General features: G+C 49.8%; 9 protein-coding genes across 9 annotated transcripts; 2 read left to right on the top strand and 7 right to left on the bottom strand.

Moving 5' to 3' along the window:
- Positions 1 to 142: 142 nt before the first annotated feature.
- BDV37DRAFT_148273 (40S ribosomal protein uS3) lies at positions 143 to 1,620 on the bottom strand. The gene is made up of 3 exons (XM_032078928.1): positions 1,326 to 1,620; positions 792 to 1,105; positions 143 to 656 (listed from the first exon to the last, which is right to left on the bottom strand). The coding sequence occupies exons 1-3, from the start codon at positions 1,477 to 1,479 to the stop codon at positions 324 to 326; spliced, it is 801 nt and encodes a 266-aa protein (XP_031940402.1). The 5' UTR covers positions 1,480 to 1,620; the 3' UTR covers positions 143 to 323.
- Positions 1,589 to 4,739, bottom strand: BDV37DRAFT_251068 (phosphatidylinositol-3-phosphatase YMR1). Its single transcript, XM_032082255.1, has 3 exons — positions 4,506 to 4,739; positions 3,955 to 4,437; positions 1,589 to 3,895 (listed from the first exon to the last, which is right to left on the bottom strand). The coding sequence occupies exons 1-3, from the start codon at positions 4,527 to 4,529 to the stop codon at positions 2,141 to 2,143; spliced, it is 2,262 nt and encodes a 753-aa protein (XP_031940401.1). The 5' UTR covers positions 4,530 to 4,739; the 3' UTR covers positions 1,589 to 2,140.
- A 382-nt stretch (positions 4,740 to 5,121) lies between these two features.
- BDV37DRAFT_272348 (fungal specific transcription factor domain-containing protein) lies at positions 5,122 to 6,673 on the bottom strand (the record flags this gene model as incomplete). Its single annotated transcript, XM_032084855.1, has 2 exons — positions 5,122 to 6,426; positions 6,611 to 6,673. 2 exons carry the CDS (start codon positions 6,671 to 6,673, stop codon positions 5,122 to 5,124), a joined length of 1,368 nt encoding a protein of 455 aa, XP_031940400.1.
- A 209-nt stretch (positions 6,674 to 6,882) lies between these two features.
- BDV37DRAFT_148258 (Zn(II)2Cys6 transcription factor domain-containing protein) lies at positions 6,883 to 7,487 on the bottom strand. The gene has a single exon (XM_032078927.1). It carries the CDS (start codon positions 7,354 to 7,356, stop codon positions 7,009 to 7,011), a length of 348 nt encoding a protein of 115 aa, XP_031940399.1. The 5' UTR covers positions 7,357 to 7,487; the 3' UTR covers positions 6,883 to 7,008.
- Positions 7,488 to 7,578: 91 nt separating this feature from the next.
- Positions 7,579 to 8,290, bottom strand: BDV37DRAFT_251064 (uncharacterized protein). The gene has a single exon (XM_032082254.1). It carries the CDS (start codon positions 8,029 to 8,031, stop codon positions 7,642 to 7,644), a length of 390 nt encoding a protein of 129 aa, XP_031940398.1. The 5' UTR covers positions 8,032 to 8,290; the 3' UTR covers positions 7,579 to 7,641.
- A 397-nt stretch (positions 8,291 to 8,687) lies between these two features.
- Positions 8,688 to 9,831, top strand: BDV37DRAFT_294817 (aromatic alcohol reductase; the record flags this gene model as incomplete). Its single annotated transcript, XM_032089726.1, has 3 exons — positions 8,688 to 8,720; positions 8,774 to 9,187; positions 9,248 to 9,831. The coding sequence occupies 3 exons, from the start codon at positions 8,688 to 8,690 to the stop codon at positions 9,695 to 9,697; spliced, it is 897 nt and encodes a 298-aa protein (XP_031940397.1). The 3' UTR covers positions 9,698 to 9,831.
- A 181-nt stretch (positions 9,832 to 10,012) lies between these two features.
- BDV37DRAFT_251062 (glycoside hydrolase superfamily) lies at positions 10,013 to 12,112 on the top strand. The gene is made up of 2 exons (XM_032082253.1): positions 10,013 to 10,545; positions 10,613 to 12,112. Exons 1-2 carry the CDS (start codon positions 10,286 to 10,288, stop codon positions 11,970 to 11,972), a joined length of 1,620 nt encoding a protein of 539 aa, XP_031940396.1. The 5' UTR covers positions 10,013 to 10,285; the 3' UTR covers positions 11,973 to 12,112.
- Positions 12,113 to 12,300: 188 nt separating this feature from the next.
- On the bottom strand, positions 12,301 to 14,745 carry BDV37DRAFT_251061 (putative respiratory complex assembly protein Rmp1). The gene has a single exon (XM_032082252.1). It carries the CDS (start codon positions 14,664 to 14,666, stop codon positions 12,372 to 12,374), a length of 2,295 nt encoding a protein of 764 aa, XP_031940395.1. The 5' UTR covers positions 14,667 to 14,745; the 3' UTR covers positions 12,301 to 12,371.
- Positions 14,746 to 14,947: 202 nt separating this feature from the next.
- Positions 14,948 to 16,264, bottom strand: BDV37DRAFT_284063 (N-terminal C2 domain-containing protein; the record flags this gene model as incomplete). The annotated part of the gene is made up of 5 exons (XM_032087432.1): positions 14,948 to 15,515; positions 15,565 to 15,980; positions 16,045 to 16,068; positions 16,120 to 16,136; positions 16,192 to 16,264. The coding sequence occupies 5 exons, from the start codon at positions 16,262 to 16,264 to the stop codon at positions 14,948 to 14,950; spliced, it is 1,098 nt and encodes a 365-aa protein (XP_031940394.1).
- Between the last annotated feature and the right edge of the window lie 279 nt (positions 16,265 to 16,543).

Raw genomic sequence — 16,543 nt, 5'->3', positions numbered from 1 at the left:
CTTGGACTTTCATGTCTACTGTATATCGGCCATGGTTATGTTTCTCCTGTGATTTAATGATTCGTTGCACATGATGAACCGTAAATTGCTTTTTTTTTATTTGCCCCCTAGTTTCGTATCGGACATTATCTTTTCCTACCTAGATGTTTCACTAGGAATTCAGGAACAGAGCTGTGGGACGGGAAGACGCCTTTCCTAGCTTGCTAGCGGAGGAAGATAACCAAATGGAAGATCATGTAGTTGTTTATTTGCGTCAGGTAATGATATCAGGTAGGACGACAGGAACGAAGAAAAAAGAGCAGGGCCTAAGAAAATGAAACCAATTACTCCTGCTGGAAAGTCTCCGCACCAGCACCCTCCTGGCCCTCGGCGGCCTGCTGCTCGGCAAGGCGCTGCTGCTCGGCAGCCTGCTGAGCGGCGATAGCCTTGGCACCGTAGTCCTGGCTCATGGGCTGGAGGACGGGCTGCTCCTCCTTGGGCTCGATGATGGTGACGGAGTCGGGGAGGGTCTTCTGGGGGCCGGCCTTGCCCTCGGGGTCGGAACCGCGCATGATCTTAACCTTGATACCAAGGACACCCTGGCGGAGGAGAACGTGACGGGTGGCGCTGTCGATGAAGTCCTTAGCGGGCTGACCGGAGTGGATCATGAATCCGTCCTATAGCCAGATCTATGTCAGCAATGCTGTTGATTTCCCTTCCCTTGGTAAAACCGCAACATATTATCCCTCTCTTCACACCGCCCTTCTTCGCCGACAAAAACACGATTCCACGAAATATGCGAGAGAACGTACAGTGAACTTCATGGACTTGGCACGGGCAGCACGGAGCTTTCCGGAAACGACAACCTCGCAACCCTTGGCACCGCTCTCCATGATGAAACGGAGAACACCGTAGCAAGCACGACGGACGGCAAGACCGTTGAGGAGCTTGTAACGGAGGGACTCGCACTGAGCGACGGCGGAGAGACCGCGGTTCTGGACCTTGGCGGCATAGAGGGAGACGGAGTTCTCGGGGAACTTGAAGCGCTTCTGGATGAGGGAGGTGAGCTCGCGGATGCGGCGGCCCTGCTCACCGAGAACCTCCTGGGTGTGGGTGGCACGGATGACTGCAGAGAAAAAGAGCATCCGTTAGCATTCGAGTCTGATCCTCTTCCGACAATTTTGCACCAGTAAACATCCAATTCATTCCACCTCTTTCATTTTGTATTCCTTATAAAACTTTGTTTTCCCTTCCATTGTTCATCGCTCAATTCATTTCGACCTCCCGCAAAACAAGTTCAAAAAAAAAAAAAAAAATAGCAATGGAATCTCAATCGGGCGACGTACTGATATCGGTGACGGTGGGAGTGACACGGACTTCAACGCCAGAGTAGCCCTCCTCAGCCAGCTCGCGCTGGAAGAACTCGTTCAACTCGGCATAGAAGACACCGTCGGCGACGAACTTGCGGCGCTTCGAAATAGCTCCCTGGACAGCAGCCATGATTGCGTTTCTGTTGGGTGGATGAAGTTGTCGAAGAAACGGCCGAGGACGTGGTTGCGGAGCACCAAAGTTGGGATGTCGTTCAAAGGCGAAAATAGTCGGCTGCCGCTCGATCAGTTTTGAACAGTCGGCCTTTAGTGGGGTTTCTGCCCGTTTAGGGTTTCCCCTTCCCAATTCTGTGATAGGGTTAACCCTGGGCCGTCGCTTGTGCCCCTTCCCTTTTTGGACCTAGCCTGCCAAGTCTGTTCCGTGGCCTCAGGCACTTTTTCTTATGGGTCCTGCACTCGAACCTTAACCACTTTAGGCAATAAGCTCTCCATACCTAGTAGTACCTAGTATCTACCTCTACTAGTACGTACTGAGTACTACCAAGTCAGTCTCAGTGAAACACTTTCCATCTCGCTATGCTCATATTGCTGACAAGTCCAGCGCAAATCTGGAAATCATGGGTTTACCGCCCCCCTTGCTGTATCTCTCTACTCATGTACCGAGAACAACGGAAGATTTGAAGAGCAAACAATTGACAAGCCAAGCACACAATCATGCACATATTCATAAGCAGGGATGCATGCCCATGGCATCCGGACCGATACCTAGACAGCACCTGTAGATACACTATTCATCAATATGCCCTGAAACCCAACATTATTTTTTAACTCGTTCATTGCATCTCAACTTCAAGCTGCCCCATACTTTTGGGGTCTTGCCCGTTCTCCTTGGGCTTGGAGAAAGCCAAACTCGAGATCCCCGACGTGACGGCTGCCATGCCCGCCGAGGCAGCATTGTGAGCCCCTTTCATACCGGTGCTACTGGTGACAGGATCCTGGGCTATCTCAATGCCAGTCAGCACCGGTGATCGTTCCGCATCAATGTTCTCGCGTCGCGCAGGGGGAGATCCAGTCGAACGAAAGCCGTTCATTTCCGCATCCGTTCGACCAAATGCCTCAGCCCACCACCTGACTTCACTGAGCCGGGGGAATATGAGGCGTTCTTTCCCACGCTTATGATCGTCAATATGGGGGTCGTATTTCGCGTTGAGAAATTGCTCTCTCCGGGCGAGGAAATAATCCCACACACTCCGGGTGCGCTCCTTCGCTTTCGACTCCACACGCTCTTTTTCACTGTTATAGAGAAAGGTGCCGTACTGGCACGAATAAAGATGATATAGCAGCCGGCGTAAAAACCGCTCGTTAAATTCGAATCGTGTCGGGTATTGGTACAGCAGTTGATAGGTTGCATCGAGGAATTGATGGAACACCGGACTAGTCTCTTTCACCTTCGTCATCTCCTTTTCGGGGGTAACCGATCTTGGAGCGGAACTGAGTTTCTTAGGACCAGGAGTATCTGAATCGTAGCTTTGCATTTCTCCATCGGACTCGGGAAGAGAGTCACGACTTGTGTTATCTCGGTTGAAGAACCCTTTGGCACTAAGGAATGCATTTTCGATGGCTTTGCCCGCACCGCCAGCCTCCCCGAAGCCACGACTGGAGTCACCTCCGATCCTTTCATTTTCTATCTGGAACCACTTTTCACTGTTCAAGTGTCCAGAACGGTGCCGAAACATGTGCCCAAAGGAAAGCCAGTCTTTCTCCACCAGCACCATGAAGCCCTCCATCGTACGATAATAAGGGTCAAGACATATCTGACTTAAAGCACTAAGCTGTCCGGTCCGATCCCACCCATCCGAGCAATGTATCAATACATGCGAGTGTTGAAGGCCAACTTGGCGGGCAATCAAGCCCGCGCCGTCTAAAATTCCAGTAATATGCTTTAACCACCCACTGCGTGCAAGCTGGTCTCTATTTGGTCCTAGCGGGGTGACATCTGAGTCCTTCAAGGCATCAATCACCTTATTCAAGGAATCCCTCATAACGTGAATGTTGTCAATTCCGAGATACGCTTTGGTTGCAAACTTATAATTGTCCATATTTTCCGAGCCGAGGCCAACAGCCTGCATCGCAAATGCATTTACCGTCGGCCGTGCATCGACAATCAAGTTGTGCTGTTGAGCACCATATACCTGATGCTTGCCATCCGAGTCCCCGTAGAATGAAGTTAACAGCTCATCCTCCAAGTCTTCCGTCCTGGTAAAATCAGTCACGGTCTCATCATTTGCATCGCCTTGCGTTGAACTAGAAGATTCTCGATCTAAATGCGCTGGGTTGAAATTTGCTAGCGGTCTCTCAGAGCGAGAGGTCGAGAAAATCGCAGCTAATAACTTTTCGTCCTGAATGCTTCGATTTTGACGCACACCCACCAGGGGTTGTGAGCTTCTTGTGATCGAGCAGTTATTAACGGGATGAAGATACGTCAACACGGGCACTCTAGCCCTAGACCGATATCGCCCCGCATAGTTCAGCGTATTATCAGAAATAGACGACGGAACCGGCAAGAGAGCAGGATAAGTCGGGGAGAACTAGGAAATTCGTTCATGTTAACCACATTATCAAACCCGCCACACTAGTAGGTTATTACCGTATAGTCCGAATTTATGCGAGAGATACGCCAGCCATGGTTATCCCGGTCTACCCCCTGCCTTGCCCATTCTTTCAATGGGTCATATAACTCCCAACTGTTGAGCTCCCGCTCGGGAGGTGGTGGCTGGTAAGTGAAAGCGTAGAGTTTTTCGATCCGCCCCACTTTGCATGTCCACTGCCTTATACTCTCATAAACATCACGGCCTCTCGTCTCGCTGGCGAAATAGAAACAAACGAATGCAAAGTCACGGCAACGCAGACGGATCGACGATGGTTGACGGGAAGCAGCCGGAGCGGGGCGGAAGGTACAGAAAGATATAATAGGATAAGTGATCCAAAGCTCTCTTGGTCTAATCGGCGTAGCAGAAGGTTGCGCACTGTCCGGCAGCGACGGTATATGGGAGAAGATGATATGATGAGGGGTGAGGTGGAGGGTGCCAACAACCTGTTCACCACGACGCGCCAAGGTCACATCGTCAACCTGCAATCACGGATGAGGAGAATGTCAGGAGATCTCGAAACTTGAAGCATAAGCGGCGGTCAGCAAACCTTAGCGACCCGTGTTCTCTCCATGTCTTTGTTGTTTGCTATATCCGCATAAGCTTCATGACTGGGCGTCGTCGAGGGGAACAAATTGGCACTGGGTGCTGTACAGGCGGGGGCGCCTGTAGTCGACAAGTTGCTTTTGGCTTGGGGAAAATTCAATGAGGTCAAATAAGAAGGTGGAAACCAAGGAAAGGTAGGGTTTTGGCACGAACGTTGCGGGACCCTTGGGAAAGTGACAATTCAATCCATTTGGGCCAACGGGACGGATTCGGGACTCGACAATGCGGAGCCCCTCGCCTAGTGACCTTTTACGTCAAGGCCTAACCTTAATCAATATAAATTAGCCCCATCATCCAATTTATAGTGCCTTATATTTAGGCCACTCTCTCTAGATCCAGCCTTTTCACGTTCTATTTTCACACCATATGCTTTCTTCTTTCCTTGATCTTTTGTCATGGAATTGTCGAGATGAATATATATGATGTATTTATCTGTGACGAATTTCCGCCTTTCGGCATTATCATGATAACTAGGGATGAAGGGATGGACACCCACAATACCCATGCTTGGCATCATTTCAAAACAGCTACGCATTGTCAAGCCTATTAAAATGAAACAACTACAGCCATGATACAGAGGCACCTTGTGCAGATCCAGCGAGATCCCAAAACATTTCGAATAGTGCTGCACTCCACTCGCAACCAGTACCCCCACTCGGCAATTCAGCAACACTCGAGACTGCCTCTTCTACTGGTTGAGTTGCGGATGTCGCAGTCGCCGCGTTGACCAATGTACCCATGGGGAATGGTTGCTCAGCGGTAAGAATGGACTCGGTTGTCTGAACCATTGCCACGGGCGATGGGTGTGCGTGAGCAGCAGCTTCCGCGTTAGACGACTGATCATTCCCGGTGCTTGTTGTCTGTTGGGCTCCGGAGGATGAATCTCCGTATACTCTGACCGCAGGTCCTATAGCACGTCGTTCAGGTGTTTTGTAATGATCCGGTTGCGTCTCCCGTGGCAATTGAGGGATGTTCTGCCTTCTACCCCGTGTGATAACAGCTTGGTATCGAAGCTTTTCAATGAGCCTCCAGCGGCGATCATGATAGATATCTGATTCACTTTTCCAGTGGTGGTAGATCTCGTCAACCGTTTTCCAAACAGCATCAGACTGCTCCTCTGGAGGTGCTATACAGAGATGGAGCAGGAGATAAGCCAGCGAGTCCCATTCGACATAGGTCTGGAAAAGCCAGAGCCATCTTTTGCCCTTCTCGTAATTTCGCAGCATTTGGGCGCGCCGTAGGACTTCCTCACAGGCCCTCCTGTAATTCGTCTGCATAAGCATGGCCGGGGCCTGATCCCTCCGTAGCCTGCATACTGCCAATTTCAATTTCACCAAAATCAAACGAATGGAGGCAGCGGTGATAAAGTCAAGTGGAACTTCTTTGTCGCAAAACGACAAGTATCGTTTCTCTATACGCTCCTTGAATTGCTCTATTGCCTCACACTTCTGTGCCTCATTCATGACTGGGTAAGTGTTCATGCGGCAGAACCTGTCTGAAAATGTCACTCTTCGCGCAAAATGGCTCCCTTCAAACCGGACCAGCGTAAAGGTCATCTCGGTTTTTCCAAGCTGACTTTGAGGCAGTTCGCTCATGTCGGGTTCCAGGCTAGTGTCGTTGATGTTCAACGGTAATTCAGTATTGAAGGTAGATTCGAGGATGGTCGGTTCAGAGCCATGGTCCTCTGCCGTTCGGACATCCAAAGTGCATATCTGCCACCAAAGCCGGCGACGCATTTCTGCCTCGAAGGGGGATAGACCTAGACCAGCTCCGTCGCAATGGAGACCAGTCTTCATGGCAGTTCCAATGGCAACGCCTATAAGCGTGCATACGTCGGGTCCATTCTCGTCCCTTCTGCCGCAGATCTAGATACTATTCTTAAGGTCCGTTTTGTTTCAAATATGGGTGTATAACTACCAGATAGAGAGCAAATGCTTGCAGAACCGTCAAATCCAGGGACGTGAGGAAGTTCGCTCGTGACAGAGCCTGCTCGACTCCCGTTCGATACCTTACTCAGTCAGCGAAGGCGTCTTCCCATGAGAAACATACGTACCGCGTCAGTATTACGGCTTTGTCCTCATCAAACTCCTCACGACACTCTTCTGCCGACATGGTCACTACGGTAGAGTAATAAATTGCAAATATCAAGCATTCTGTGGGGGCATCGAGGTTAAATCGGCCTCGAATGACACTCATTACCTGCCTTTGCACGGTCGGGACATGGAAAACTTTTAGCACGGGATCTACCACATCCAGGTAGGTCTGCCAGATGAATGCGATTACAGCTGGAGAAGGATGAAGGGTTTCTAGCGGGGTTGAAGGGTCCGGCCTCAAAGGGAAAGACTGCCAAAGTTGCCCATCGTTGGGTGAAGTAGAATGAGAAGCACCAGACCAGCCGGAGCTACCCCGATCTTGTCCGATTTCCTACTCCTGTCTTAGTAACTAGCTTACCGGTTATGGTCTGTCTGCAGTTCACTTTGAAGGACGAAAGACAAGCTTACAGGCCTCAACTGATCTTGTTCCTGACTGGACAATGAAGGATTCATATGCAGGAGCTGTGTGATATGCGCTAGACTCCTTTCCAGGGACTGGAACTTGGATTCAATGCTTTCCACCCGGGCCACAAGGTCACTGTCCACGGAATGGTCGGCATTTACACCTGTTTTAGGTTGAGGGTATGCGCACTGTATATGCGTCCGGACACAGTATGCACAGGGCAAGGATCGGTCGCATTTGATCTTGCGCCGGCGGCACTCAAGACAGGACCGTCCCGACGCAATCACCCGGCGGGGCATGTTGGTTGAAGCTAAGTAGAATAGTGCCTTGCGAGTTTGGAATTTCACATTTCTACCCTCTTTCACTCTTGATAAGCGCCACACCCGTAGACTAGTCCGAACTAGAACAAGGCTGTTATTTTGGATTCTTACACATGGTAGAATCCTTGCACACTGGGTATCATATAATTTACGGAGAGTATGAGCCGGCCTAGACATCCCAGAACTTGACAGTTAGATTTTGTTTGACAAGAGCTGCATATAGTAGGATAATGAAATTCTTCTCCACAAGTACCCATCCCAAGACTAGGAGACCTCAGGGTCAGCATAAATCGTGTTTAGCTCCTCTACTGGCGTGACATCTTCAACAAACGTAGCGCCATACTCTCTCATGATCTGTATCTTCTCCTCCATATTCATTGCGAAACTTATTCTCCCAAAATCCCGTGGCAGTTGCTCGACACTTTTAAATCGTAATACCCATACACCCACTCCGTCCGTCGGCCAACCGTACACGATTACCTTCTCTTCTTCCTCGGTGATCTCTCTCAGGCCCATCTGCGTATCGAACCAGTCCTCCCTACTCGGCCAGAACGTCGCACCAGTCCGTCGCAGAAGGTTACAGAACCTGTCTTCGTCGTCGACACTGGGTGAGCGCTGCGATACATGAGAGCGCGGGAGCGACAGGAAAAGCATGTCGAGAAGATCAGCCTTTTTGATGAGAACCCCGCCAGTGGACGGGTAGCCGTAGACTGTACATCCCCCGATACCGAAGACAGTCCGTTCAGTCGTCGATAGAGGAGGGTTTACTGGCCATGAGCAGACCCAGTCCTGTGGGTTGTCTATCAATGTTCGTTGATGAAAAAAGAGTAGGGAAACGGTCCACGTTGATGGGAAGTAAGCGGCCCACGGTTTGTTGGCAGAGAGTTGATAGAAAGTTGAGGGTCATGGCAACGGCCATACTACCAAACCTCATGTTTCAATCAACAGAGCAAGCGGACCGGACATCATGATTGAATCCAACGATGGCGTAGTCCGGACGGACGCCGCTCCGATTGGCTGCAGCGGAGGAGCGGAGGACAAAGTCCGCATCTATGTAAGCATCCCATCCATTTGTCATCGAACTGAATAGCTTGCTGATTCTTAGTACGCAGTATACTGGCCATGTCGATTGAAAAGTAGTCCCCTCACCGAAGTGCTCTCCCTCCTACATATAAAGATGCCGTCCTCGTCACATCGTCAGCTGTTCTCAATCCACAAAGCAGAGACATCGCCACAAATTGTCCGTGACTCTCTTCAATTCCCAGTTATTGACTTGCTTAAAGCTCAATTCTTCCCTCATATTCTTTACAATGGCCGGATATAAGAATATTGTCCTCGTTGGTGTATGTAAATTCCCACCTTTGCACTGCACCACCATACTCACACTTCCAATTAGGCCAGCGGTGCTATTGGCAAGATCATCCTTGATGGCCTCATTGCATCTTTCAGCTTTAACATTACCGTCTTGTCTCGCAAGGAAAGTAAGGCTAGCTTTCCCGCCGGTATCACTGTCCACAAGAGCGATTTCTCAGATGCCGATCTTGAGGCTGCCTTCAAGGGCCAGGACGCCGTCATCTCAGCAGTAGGTGCCACGGCATTTGGCGAGCAGAAGAAGGTTGTCGATGCTGCAATTCGGTCTGGCGTTCTACGGTTCATCCCTTCTGAGTTCTCCTCCAACAGCCAGAACGAGGCTGTCTTGAAATTGGCACCCTTCTTTGGCCAGAAGAAGGAGCTCATCGAGTACTTAAGGACTAAGCAATCCGATGGCCTGTCGTGGACTGCCATCGCAACTTCAGGATTGCTTGATTGGGTAAGTAACTTGTTTACTCTACTTTCTCTTCCGGGAAATCTGACTCATTCGGTTAATTAGGGCCTTGAAAATGGCTTCCTTGAATTTAACGTCGCAAACCGTACTGCAACCATCTGGGACGGTGGTAACCAGAGCTTCACCCTTACCAATGAGAAGCAGCTTGGGCAAGCAGTGGTTTCAGTGCTACAACACCCCCAGGAGACCAGGAACAAATACCTCTACATTGCCTCTGTCGAAACCACTCAGAACGAGATCCTGGCTGCACTGGAAGAAGCAACGGGTGCTAAATGGTCCGTGAAAGCAACCACCACCGAGGATCAGGTTGATGAAGGATTTAAGAAACTCGGCGCTGGCGACTTCAGTGGTGCATTCCAACTAGTCCGAGCCACCTGTTATGGCAACACCCCTGGCCTGCAGGCGAATTATGCCAAAGACGTGACCCTGGCCAATGATGTGCTGGGGTTGAAGTTGGAATCAGTTCGGGATACTGTCAAGTGTGTTGTTGCATGATCTAGAGGCTCAATTAACTGTTTTCAAGGCATGTTTATCATACTTGAATGCTCAAGGATCTAAAACCCAAGGATTGTCTGTCGATGAATTGAATGTCACAAGTACTCTAGAAGTAACGTGATATACATACATACATACATACATATAGATATATTTGGCGGGTCTTCGTACTAAGTCTCGAAGCGTCTGTGGCGTAATGTTTCAGAGTCCTTGGTTACATAAATTCCTATGAAAAAGACTATAAAACTTAATGTTGAACCTATACTAACTATGCAGATCAGATTGTGTTGTTACTGCGTAGTCAGCTCAAAGCTGTTCATAGCTCCGAGATGACATCACTGATATATCCACCCTTTCCAAATGCGTCACATTCCTTGAAAATGTACTCACAGCTTGGAACATCAATCGATCCTGCGATACAGAGTCCAGAAGCGATCTGCTGCCCGTGATGGACTGCCTCTTTCAATAGATACTGCCAGCTAGTTCCACGCGTCCTTGACGGCCATTGAACACCCGTGTTGCGTCCTATAATCCTCCCAACACATCAGTCTCAGTGTTGCTTCCCATGCATTTAGAATTAGTCGCTGTATGGTTCTGCATCAACAGTCTCACATCTTCGGGGACGAATATTACCTACAAAAAATTGTCGTAGTAGCCAAGCATCCGTCAAGCTGCTGCAGGACTATGACTGACTCAAACTATGCACCACCAACTGCGGAGGACATATTTCGCTACCGATATCAGCATGGTACCAATCTAGGCTCTATGTTTGTGCATGGGCCTTGGTTAAGTGATGGAGCATCCAGTAGTGACTCCGGAAGCTCCAAGGAGCTCGAAGAGGTAAAAAGGTCGGCGCGCATAGGGAGACACCCCTTCTTTGCTGGCTTCGTTGCTGATACAATTTCACGTATACAGGTCGCTCAAGGCTTGCGGACTCGAGGAAACCCGCTTGAAATGGGAAGCACACTGGCGGACTTCCCTGACCGACTTTGACATCATATGGCTCAAAGATGTGGCACGGTGCAATTCAATACGAATCCCGATAGGCTTTTTTACCCTTGGGCCAGTCTTCTGTACGGGGACAGATTTCGAAGGCGCCGCATCGGAGGTGTACGTTAATTGCTGGAATATCCTGAAACGTCTCATCGAGAAATGCTACCACCATGGTATCGGAGTCCTCATTGATTTTCAGATCATTCCAGGTAGTATGGACCGGAACAGCCACAGTGAGATTGGGATTGCTGACTTCTGCGCGAGTGAGCGCAGTTGGACGATGGCCACGGACTGCGTCACTTTTATTGTCCAAGAAGTTACGTATCATGCGATGGCTGGGGTGATCGGAGTTCAAATATCTAGCGAAACGGACTGGAAAACCTGCGATCTTCGGAAATGGTACGATGAAGTTCTCGAAATCACGAGCTGTGTCAACCCATCCCTACCCATCTACATCAGTGACGGTGGAAATTTCGCCGAGGCGTTGGACTATGCTTTGAGGAAAAACAGACTTGAGAGCCCTGTAGCCAGGAGTCCGATTATCGTGGATACCCACAAGTATTACACGACGGGATCATATCAGCACATGGACCCCAGGGCTATCATCTCACGGCTTCACAGCGAGCTCTCTGAACTTTCAACTCGTCAAGGCAAAGTAGGCTCTCATCGAACTGCAGTCGATGCCTACATCGGACAATACAGCTGCGCGATGGATGCACAAACCTGGGCCCGCGTGGATGCGGCCGAGAGGCCGGCCTTAACCAAGACCTTCGGTCAAGAACAGAGCAAACAGTGGGAGTCCAAGACATGCGGATCCGCCTTCGTGGGCTATAAAATACACCGGATAACCGGTGATGAGTGGGACTTTGAGCGGCAAGTCAGTACTGATGCTATACCGCCTCCTTCATGGCTCGCCATTCCCCGAGCACAAGTTATCAGTAAAATTGCACAGGCTGAGACCCAGCGATTGCAGTCCCGAGAGTCTGCTTTATCGCAACACTCGGACTCACCGAATACTCGCGAGCACCAACAGTATGCCCTCGGCTGGGACCTTGGATTCAATGATGCGTTGAACTTCTTCGGTGCATTATCACGAGACGTTCTTACTGGCGGCTGGAACGGAGGAGAGAAAATCGGGGCAGTGGAGCTGTGGGTACGAAAACGATTCGCTGACACCGGAAAGTTGAATGAGGACTTTGCTGAGGAATGGGAGAATGGCTTCAGGAAGGGCGTCAGCGATTTCTACGACTTAGTCGGTATCAATACCAACAGTGTTCATTGAGATACAGTAATGTGATGGATGCTACGATGCTGAATAAATTCATGCTCTTACCAATGTCGTGATCAACTGCATACTATCAATGTTCCTCGGGCGAACTTACTAGCAAGCCAAATTATTCGTGGATAGTAGCACTTTATACCCTCACTACTTGGACCATGAAAATGTGAACATACTACTACCTACGATTGGACAATTCTATTGAGGTGTAATAAAATGCCTATGAGACCACAATACCCAGACACTACACCAGGCTACATGACATTCAATGCAATACTTGAGGGAGAGGGTATAACGGTATTTACATTCTTCAAAGATTATTATAACAAGAGTACAACGGCCCACGTGGAAAAGAAAAATCTAAGTAATATACATATACATATAGCGATCACATCATCCATCTCACATCGCACGACCGGATTTATCCAAGTCAAACGCCAAAGAGCAGGCCGCTTTATAGAAAGAACTAAACTCTCGCTGGACAGGTTCCTGGGAGTCAGCATTCTGTTCCGACGAGCCAGCCACATCCATATCCAAGAAGATATCCGTCGTACGATGAGAACTAAAAGGCCCACTCTCGTAGAAAGAGTAGTTAAGTCTGTGGCCCTCATAATCATATTGATGGAGACGCGTGCCTCGGAAATCGTTGACAGGCAGATACATGTACTCCGCCGTAGTGAAGCCATCGGGATCGCGTTCTTCGCCCGTCTCAACCAAGAGATGATTGGGGATTGAGAGCTGAGAAAAGGCCGGAAGAGGAGTCTCGCCCTCGTAGATCACCGCTTTGGAGAAGAAGTCCCGCAGGGAGTCCTGGAGTGGTACCAGGGGACCGTCCTCGCCGAAGCTGTCCAGTACATCGTGGGTTAACTGTCGGGTGAAGCGGAGATCGAGGCTGCATTCGGGGAGGAGGTAGTCGACGCTGCTTTGGGATAGGATTGCTTTGGCGTTTTGCACGTTGTATTCGGACTCGAAGCCTCCTGGGGCTATGGCGATTTCGAGCTCGAGCTGGGGGAATATGTTTGCGTGGACTGCGGATGGGACTAGGCGGAGACGGTGTGGTTGGATTTCTTCCTCTGGGTAGTCTGCGGCGAGCTGGTGCAGGAACGGGATTACTCGGGGAATGTCGGTTGTGAAGGTCCGCGGAGGTGCCAGTTTGCCCAGTTGGGCGGCGGTGATGGCCTTTCCTTCGAACGGCTTGTGCTGGAAGAGACACCGGCCGACTGCTGCTGTTATGCTCTCGTGGGCTGCGGCGTTACCGATCTTGGTGCGAGCTCTTGCGCGCAGAAGTTTGAGGAGTTCGCCTGATAGGCGCGTTTCGTGTTGATTGAAGAATGGTGTGTCTGACATGCTTGATGAGATTGTTTGCGCCGATGGTACGGCCCAGCGGAACCATGTATTCTGTCGATCAAACCATGATACATTGAGTTCCGGGTTGATGTCGTAGGTGTCGACGGGCTCTGAGGCTGCCATGTAAGTGCCGAATGGTATCGGAGGCTGTGTGGCATCGTGAATTGCCAGATTCAGTGTCCTCCGAGCACTCTCTGCTTTCGGCTTGTTTTCGACAAGGTAGAACATCTTGGTTGGCGTAGTGGAGGTCAGGTCGAATGAGACACCGTAAGTCATGCTGACCCATGACAAGAAATCGGCAGTGAAAACACGGTTTTTGCCTTTTGGGATGGCCCCGGGAGGGTACAGTTCAAGATCCTCCTCTCGTATCCTGGTCGTGGCGTCGTATATGATGTCACGGATGAATTCACAAGAATGCAGCTTTCCAGTGATGCGAACAAGGCCAAGCGAATGGGTGATATCAATCTTCGCATCGTGAAGGCCAGCGAGTTCCTCGAAGGAAAAGTGTTCGGAGTGTAAAAATAACGACAGTGTATGGGCGGGCAGACGAATATCCAGCTGACCGACTTCGCCAATGAGCCCAAGGTGCCAGCAATCGCGGAGTATCCGCTCAGTGAGCAGATACTTGCCTCTGAGATCTAGCGAAGTGGCAACTCTTTTAGCGGCTCCCACCTGGGGGGCCGACTCCGTTTCATAAAACGCCGAAGTACCCGGCCTCCATTGTGCAAGTTTTGGTCCTCCATCAAGTACTAGTCCCTCTTCCGGCACAGCGCCGTCTGCCTTAAACTGCTCAATGTAGTCCGACAGTTGCTGGATTGTGAACGACGTCTGGACATCTGACCGAAGATTCTCCCAATCGGCAGTACTCAATTTATCTCCCGGACGATAAGGCGTGCGGAAACTTTCGATTCGCTCCGTAATTAGATCGCTATCGAGGATGTCTTCGGTGTTCTCTATATCATACAGCATAAACGGCAGTGCATCTTTCGTTTTTTCGTCGGTGTGCTCTTTCGAATCTTTCAAGTCGAGAAAGCGGCGACGTTTTGGATGCGGTACGACAACTACTTCACCAGGATTTCCCAAGGAAGACACATCGATCGGTACCTTGTCAAATTTCTCCCTTCTTGGTTTTGTCAGATGCTTTAACCTGCGTCTGTATCGGGGTGGTCGATATTCTGTGCTTTCTGTGCTTTCTGGGCTATCATTTTCTGGTTCGCCGCCGTCCGTATGCTGGGACCGGACAAAAACGTCGCGTAGTCGAAGGGCCGATGGTGACGAGCATTTCCTGCAGGAAGGGGTTATCGGGCAGCTCAGAAGCCCCGCGACACCTTTTGAAGAACGCGAAAGCATCTGGGACACCAAGGGGGGGGATGGCACTTTGTGAGTAACTTTTCGGCGAGCGAATGTTGAAGCTCTCAGCTTTCAAGCTTGGAGAATTGATTCTAGATTGGCACTAGCCTAAAAGTGGAATAGTCGGCGGATGGGGCACTTCCCAATCGGTGATAAGCTTCCGATCTCAATGTTTGATAGTGTATAAAAGATGAAATGCGACGGATTCCAGCCAAAAAGATATGGATATTATTTAGAAATATATAAGATTAAATACAATACTTGAAAAACATCTTCTGCCATCAATCCTTAACACCAATCTCCCAGCTCCTTAAATCCTCCCGAACATCAAACTCCGAGAGTTCGTGATCATTGCTGCGGTTCTTCCAAGCATTGCCCTTCGCAGTACCGTAAAGTTGATGTTCAATGCTGCTTCGCTTCCTGCTGTGGCCAACTCTCGAACTGAATTCCGGCAATTTACCGCCACTGCGGAACTGATTGCTAGAAGAGCTTTTCGGTCGTCTTTCAAAACTGGGTGACAGTCTATTTGCCGCCGTACTTTTCGTAGCTGCACCGGTGGATGGAAGACGGTCATCTTCCTTGGCCGCGGCCGATTGAAGACCATAGACTTCATTGCTCCAGCTAATGCTTCCCGAGAAAAGGTCCTCAACTAGCTTATCCGCAGGTGTGTCGTCAGAGCGAGAGTTACAAGAAGCAGCCAAAGTCCGGCGGTACATATCCTGCATGTCAGCAGTTTCCCTACTTTGCATGTTGATAGAGGGTAGTGGACCCAAATCGTCAGGATCGGTCTGTTCTGCAGAAACGATGCCTGTGATGCCACCGAAGACCATGGCCGATTTTAAAGGGGGCCTACCGCACGTCAGTCACCAAGTCAGAATGTATGGTTGTATCAACACACGTTGTAAAATTCCTATCACCATCCACTTGACGCATTGATACCCCAATCTTAAGAGTGCTGTTTACTTTGCTGTCCTGCATCAAGTATCTCCTCACGATACCCTCATCATCATCGCTCTTGTCCACATATTCAGCGAGGTTGAGTCTGATCCTTCCCAGGAAATTCTTAGTATCGCTGCCTCCTCCCGATTCAAATTCCTGTATGATTTCAAATTGTAGGTCGCATTCGTGCAAGCTCTGGTTCCGGTCGATAGTGAGTCGAACTGGCAAGGTCTTCTCGTAACTCCAGTATGCTCGGTGATCAATAATCACCGCCTTGTCTGTGTGCCCATGGTTTTCGGCACCGCTTGACGAAGGTAAGCGCCATTTGACAAATGCTGTGCCGTTCACGAGGGGGACATTGTTCAAATCGATTATCTTTAGCGGCCGTGGAGTCAGTATCGATATGAATTATCAAGACCAGGGGATTCGAGTAACTTACCCTTAAACCAAGCTCAAATCTGGGCTAAGAACACAGTCAATGATTTGAACGAACAGATTATGCCGCTTGACTCACCCTCCGATTCTTTGGAACTGAAGGGATTCCATACGTTAGCAGGAGGGTCCTATGAGGTCATGATGTCCCGACTGATAGGGGGACGGAGAATGCTCCGCAGATAGGACAAGGTCACGTAGGGGATGAGCATACCAAAAGCCTGCATGGTTGGCAAGGCTCAGTCCAGTGAGCACTATATAAGCATCTGTTCCTCAATTATTTCAATATCGTATAAGCTTCTCTCTGTTCCAGATGACAGTTCGCATTGCTTCCGGTTTCCCCACACTCCGCGCCAAGGCGGAGGCTATTGAAATACGTCCCGCAGAAACTGACCGCCTCGAGCGTCTTCCCGGCGCTGCGGAGGTAAAATCCATGAGTGAGCGCATCTTTTTAAGTACTCCAGTCAGCCTCCACGAGAACCGGCAGATATCACACCCATCTTAAG

Source organism: Aspergillus pseudonomiae (assembly GCF_009193645.1).
Source record: "Aspergillus pseudonomiae strain CBS 119388 unplaced genomic scaffold BDV37scaffold_43, whole genome shotgun sequence".
Classification (NCBI taxonomy): domain Eukaryota; kingdom Fungi; phylum Ascomycota; class Eurotiomycetes; order Eurotiales; family Aspergillaceae; genus Aspergillus; species Aspergillus pseudonomiae.
This window is presented reverse-complemented; position numbering and strand designations above follow the sequence as displayed.